This window comes from Trichechus manatus, unplaced genomic scaffold, assembly GCF_000243295.1.
Source record: "Trichechus manatus latirostris isolate Lorelei unplaced genomic scaffold, TriManLat1.0 scaffold00032, whole genome shotgun sequence".
Taxonomy (NCBI): Eukaryota; Metazoa; Chordata; class Mammalia; order Sirenia; family Trichechidae; genus Trichechus; species Trichechus manatus.
The window spans coordinates 12,447,136-12,453,372 of NW_004443968.1; the positions used below are offsets into that span (position 1 = coordinate 12,447,136).

At 39.1% G+C, this 6,237-nt stretch overlaps 1 protein-coding gene across 1 annotated transcript in view; it reads left to right on the plus strand.

The window, feature by feature from the left end:
- CAST (calpastatin) overlaps positions 1 to 6,237 on the plus strand; it is a 119,124-nt gene that overhangs the window by 26,629 nt on the left and 86,258 nt on the right. The window contains 1 exon segment of the mRNA XM_023730076.1: positions 5,894 to 5,965. Coding sequence (XP_023585844.1) covers positions 5,894 to 5,965 — 72 coding nt within the window.

A 6,237-nucleotide genomic window follows, 5' to 3' on the forward strand; every position in this document is an offset into this window, starting at 1 on the left:
ATTAGTGGAAGTAATTTGATAGGAGAGAAAGAGAATTATGTAAGCATTGTTTTTCTGTAGATTTGTTAAAGGTAGTAGAGAACAAGAGATCATTTGCTAATAATAACTACTTTAATATAGGCATTACACACAACGCACACACACACATATGCAATACATACACACACATATACTCACTCATTTAATCCTTACAGCAACTCCATTCTCCTGAGGAGGAAATTGAGGCACAGCTTGGTTAAATAACCTGCCCAAAATCACAGTTATTTTGTACTGGTTGAGTTGAGTTGCTGTTGAGTAGATTCTAACTCATAACAATGCTATAGGACAGAGTAGAACTGCCCCATAGGGTTTCCAAGCAGCAGCTGGTGGATTCAAACAGCCCACCTTTTGATTAGCAGCCGAGCACTTAACCACTGCACCACCAAGGCTCCATAATGATAATAAAATAACCTATTTTAAGAATTCTACCTAAGGCCAAGGAATCTCTTAGTGATGCAAATGGTTAATGTGCTTGGCTGCTAACCAAAAGGCTGGAGGTTTTAGCCCACTCAGAAGTGCCTCGGAAGAAAGATCTGGCAATCTACTTCTGAAAAATCAACCACTGAAAACCCTATCGAGGACAGTTCTACTCTGACATACATGGGGTCGCCATGAGTCGGAGTTGACTCAACAGCAACTGTTGTTGTTTTTTTTAACCTGAGGCCAATTCCACAGACTTCCTTACTATTCTAGTCAAATTTTGTAACTCCCTTCTCTACCTCTTCATTTCCCTCTTTCTTCCTTGTACTGTGCCCTCTTTTTATTCAAGAAAGCCATAAAGCAAGATTAAATCATTCTGATTTCCACAAATCTAAAATGTCAGAAGGTGTTGGTATAACTGGTCCCTCTTTGTAGATGGAAAATGAGGCCCAGAGGGAAGTTGAGTCAAAGCAAAGTGTATGACCGAGCAGGAGAGAGCACACACATTCTCTGTAGTGTCCTGGGTTTGAGTCCAGTAGAAGCAAATAAAGAGTGAAGGATTACACTTCTGTCTCTGTCAATCGTTAGGGCTGAGGCCCTGTGACATGCTTAACTGCAAGGAGGAAATGACTCAGCCAGACCTGAGAACAGACATAAGATGAGGGCCAGGCTGTTCTGATAGTTGCTTCACTTTCTGCAGGACTTGAGTTAAATAAGGAGGTGCTCATAAATATTCACAGGAATGTGATTGGTTGGCATGGAAAACTGTGCTCAATGTGGATTTTTGAAAATGAAGAAAAACCATTTAACTCAGAATGAGAAGTTATCACGGCATTAGAATCCTCATTTACCCTCTTAATCTTTTATTCTAGAGATGAGAGCATATCTGTATGTTATGCAGAATCATACACAGATGAACTTGTTTTGAGAGTTTCTGCTTACTGTAGGTAGATGAATTTTGTTCTGTGTAAGAGCAGATCCAGCCTTCTCAACTAGCTGGTGACTGTGGAGACCTAGCCAGGTAGGAAATGGGTCCAGGACCAGGGTAGGATGTCTAAGGACTGGTAAGGAGGTGAAGAAGACGCTTGCAAAAGTAAATGCAGGTGACATGAAGCCAGACAACTTTGAGAACTTTTCTTCTGAAGGCAAGAAAGGACTCATGGGGCCCAGACAGTGCCCAGAGAAGACAAACAAGCAGACTCAGGCCTGGAAGAAATGGACAGTCCCAAACATGCCTGACTGGAGGGCCAGCCTGAACTCACATCAGACTCCAGACTAATACCTTGGTCCAACATCCTGTTTCAGGATGAATACTACACATGCCTGTGTCTAGCATGATTCAGCTATACTGGCTTCTTTCTATTCCTATAACTTGCCAAGTCTGTTCCCATCCCAAGGCCTTTGCATGTGCTGCTTTATCTGCCGAGAATACACATACTCTCCTCTGCGCCCCACCACACACGCACCAGTCCCACATCGACATGATTGGGTCCTTCTCAACATTCCGGTTTCAGTCAAATGTCACTTCTTCCGATAGGCCATCTGTTTTGTCCAACCTATCCGAAGCAGGCCTCAGCCAGTCACTCTGTTACGTTACCCTGTTTTGTTATCTTTATAGTACTCTTCACTCTCTGAAATCATCTTTTTGTTTGTTTGTTGTTGTTGTTGACTTATTTAGAGTCTAAGTACTCCTAGAATGTAAGAGAACAGGAGCTTTATCTGTCTAACTGGTCTTTATATCCCTATGACCTAGAATAGGGGAGTCCTGGGGTGGTGCAAACAGTTAACGTACTTGACTGCTTATGGAAAGTTTGGAGGCTCGAGTCCATTCAGAGTTGCCTTGGAAGAAAGGCCTGGAAATCTACTTCTGAAAAATCAGCCATTGTAAACGCTATGGAGCACAGTTCTACTCTGACACACATGGGATCACCATGGAGTTGCTGAGTCGAATTCCTGGCAACTGGTTTTACCTGCAATAGGACCTGACTCATAGGCAGGGTTCAATAAATGCTTATCCAGTGAATGAATGAGCAAATGAATACACGAAGTCAGACACATTTGAAAAACAGGAGCTAGGTCTTATATATCAGCCAAAACAATCTGTAATGAAGCTTTGGTTACTAACCTCAGAATAAGGAGTCTGTGCTCTGTATATTTGTGCTTTTGTACTTTGTTTTCAGTGCCTGACATTGACTAAAGGCTTAATAAATATTTGTTAGATGAATACCTAATGAAGGATTTTTACAAATTCCACCTAGGTTCAGCTGAACTAAACTGATCCTGTCAAGAGGAGGCAAATAGACCCCTGGTGGTGCAGTGGTTAAGAGCTTGGCTGTTAACCAAAAGGTCGGCAGTTCTAATTCACCAGCCGCTCCTTGGAAACCCTATGGGGCAGTCTTACTGTGTCCTATAGGGTCGCTATGAGTCAGAATCGACTCAGTGGCAACAGGTTTGGGTCTTTTTGGTTTAGAGTAAGCAATCCAGGCAGCTTAGAGGGCAAGCCAAGCTTTAGGGTGACAGGTCATACGTACAGGAAAGTTGAAGGATCCTCAGGTGAATTAAAAGACACTGGATTTATTACTAAGTCATTTTTTAAAAGCAAACTTTCAGTTGGTGTAGCAATAAAAATTAAAACAAGCAGTCATATTAAGTTGAAACAGTTATTATTTGTAACTTAATAGTTTTGTAACCCAGCCAAAAAGCAAGTTGTTGGGTTTTTTTTGTTTTGTTTTGTTTTTAATTCTTGTGGGCAAATCCTAGCTGACATGTTATAAGTAGTGGTATTCATTTGCAGATGAGCCAGGATAGGGGATGTGAGCTTTAACACAGTGAATGGAAGGTGTAGTTAGCCCAGGACTGGAATGTGGCCTGCCTCAATTGTAGCTGAGACCAAATGCTAGGAGCTGGAGTGTAGGGCAGCTGTGTCATTCTAGACAAATGACCTAACCTCTCTGAGCTTCCGTCTCCTCATTTGGAAATGAGGAGGTTGAAATGGATAAGTTCTTTTTCTTCTATGTCTAGTCCCTGACTTTGAATCCAATTATATACTATGGATATCAGAAGCTATATTTTTAAAAAGAATTGTGGTCTGGATAAAGTTTGGCCATCCTCTTTCACCATCTTACGTATCTTACCTACGTTATTACCTCTTTCATTTATCATATTTACTTAGTTGTCTTTTTTTTTTCCTTCCGTTGGTTGATGGTAGTATATGTATGTTTGGGAGAGACTATTTAAATAATTTGGTCTTCAGAAGATCTAGATGGTGCCCTCCTACCACCAGTGACCACCTTGACAGGGAACACAACAGAGTCCCTGATGGAGCAGGAGAAAAGTGGGGTGCAGAACTCAAATTCTAGTAAAAGACCAGACTTAATGGTTTGACTGAGACTGGAGGGACCCCAGAAGACATGGCCCCCAGACTCTCTGTCGGCCCAGAGCTAAAACCATTCCTGAGGCCAACTCTTCAAAGATTAGATTGGACTATGGGACATAAAGTGATACTCATGGGCAGTGTGCTTCTTAGCTCAAGTAGATACATGAGACTAAATAGGCAGCTCCTGTCTGGAGGTGAGATGAGAAGGCAGAAAGGGACAGGAGCTGGCTGAATGGACACAGGAAATCCGGGATGGAAAAGAAGAGTGTGCTGTCACAGTATAGGGAGAGCAACTAGGGTCACACAACAATGGGTGTATAAATTTTTGTATGAGAAACTGAATGGAATTTATTAAAGCACAATAAAAAATAAAACAGGGCTGCTTATATGCAAGTAAAAAATAATAATAATTTGGTCTACAGATGATGCCTGGGAACCTGAGACCCCTACAAATACCTTTGAAGCCCCCTGGATGCCCATTTTATAAACTGTTTCCACCCTGGTGTTTTGGTGATATTCCTGAAGTACTCTGAGAGCTATCACCAGTGGACAAGTAGGGATAATACTTTGGGGACAGAAAGTTAAGTTTCAGGTTTTTTGCTTGCTATGGCAATATATCTGAAGGAAAAGAAGGCTTCAGCTCAAATTTCCATGGCAGATATTTTCAAAAAATTAAGCAATACCAATCTTGCTACAAATTTCTTCTAAATGTTAAAGAATTAAACCAAATCTTCTCAATTGAATATTTAAAATTTTACTCTAGTCAACATTGTTGGGTTTTAGTTAAGTTTTTTTTTTTAACACAGAGCTCTTTAGTGTGTTATATATCAGCTAATTAATACATCTCCATCCTTTATGTATCCAGTGTTTACAGTACATGATTCACATTTTATATGATACCTTGAAGCATAATATCACCATTTGAAATTATAAAGCTTGCTTGCTTCTTTGAAATATAGGTATTCATAAGTAAGAGATGTAATATGATACCAAGGATTTAGGGAGAAAGCAACTACTGCATTTTGCCTTTCCTTTTTTTTTTCTCCTCATCTATTATTCTTTTCTCAGTTAGAAAAGTTATATAATACAAAAAGCACAAGAAGAATATTTTTTAAAATCATTTTTACCTCATCATCAGAAAATAACCCCATACGTACTTGAGGGATCAAACTATACACAGTTTTAAGATCTGACTTTATATAAATATGAAGAATATGACTTCATTTAATTAAATGTTCTTCTAAAGCACAGTTTTTAATAACTGTGTGATATTTCATCCTATTGCTGTGCTTTAACATAACCCGCTATTGTGGGAAGCAGTGGAGGTTGGTAAGAAAATTGGGTTTAAAGCAGACACCTGCGTCTTATTACCAGTGACCATGGCCAAGTTATTTATTCATTCTATTCCTCAGTCTCATCACCCATAAAGTGAGGATAACAATACTACCAGGTTTGTATTAGTTAATGAGAAGATTAAATAAGTTATTACACATGGTACATAAAACACTTGGAGCACTTAGAATAATGTATGGCTCATGGTAGGTACTTTCAGCATTTGATGTTATAATACCCTGATGAATGTCTTTGCAAAAAAAAAAAAAAAAGGGTATTTGCACTTCTCTATTATTTCCCTAAGATATGTTTTTATAAGTAGATTATATCGTTGATAGATACTGCCAAGTTACCTGCCATAGAGTTTGTTCCAATTTATGCCCGCCATAGCAATGTAAGAGAGAAAGTAGCTTCTCTACCTGAGTGATGTTGTTTCTGGGGTTGCATTTTGGTAGAAAATGACAATTGCCCATCTGAAGATTTTTTAAATTTTCCAGATCATTGAATATTGAACAACTGGGATTTATTCAACTTATTCTTTCTCTTCAATGATTATATAGTCTTTAGGCAAAGTTATTAAAAATTAACGTGTATTCACATTAGGTATGTTTAGTATATTAGTCTGATTTTTGTTTGAGAAGATACTTATATTGGTATGAAAATTTGCACTTGGCTACATTGTTGAGCTGTTTCCTTCCATTAAAACTAGTATTTTCTATTTTCAAGAAAAAAGCAGCAAGCGTCCGGAGCAGTCAGCCCTCCAGAACACACACTAGTGGAACAGCCCCTACCAGCAAGGTCAGTCCTTTTCTTAGCAGGAAAAGACCCATACTCTATGGATGTAGCATCAGAAGATGGGGACTGTAGGGAAGGCAAACAATATCATTGTATCACTGATAGTTTTTGAACAAAGTATCGTTTCTATGCTGGAGCAGGTGTTGAGGGAGATGTAATTTTTTAAATAATAATTTGAATGAGTTAAAATCTAGTAAAACCATTTATCTTTATATGTGAATGGTTAATGCACTTAGCTGCTAACTGAAAAGGTTGGAGGTTCAAGTCCACCCAGA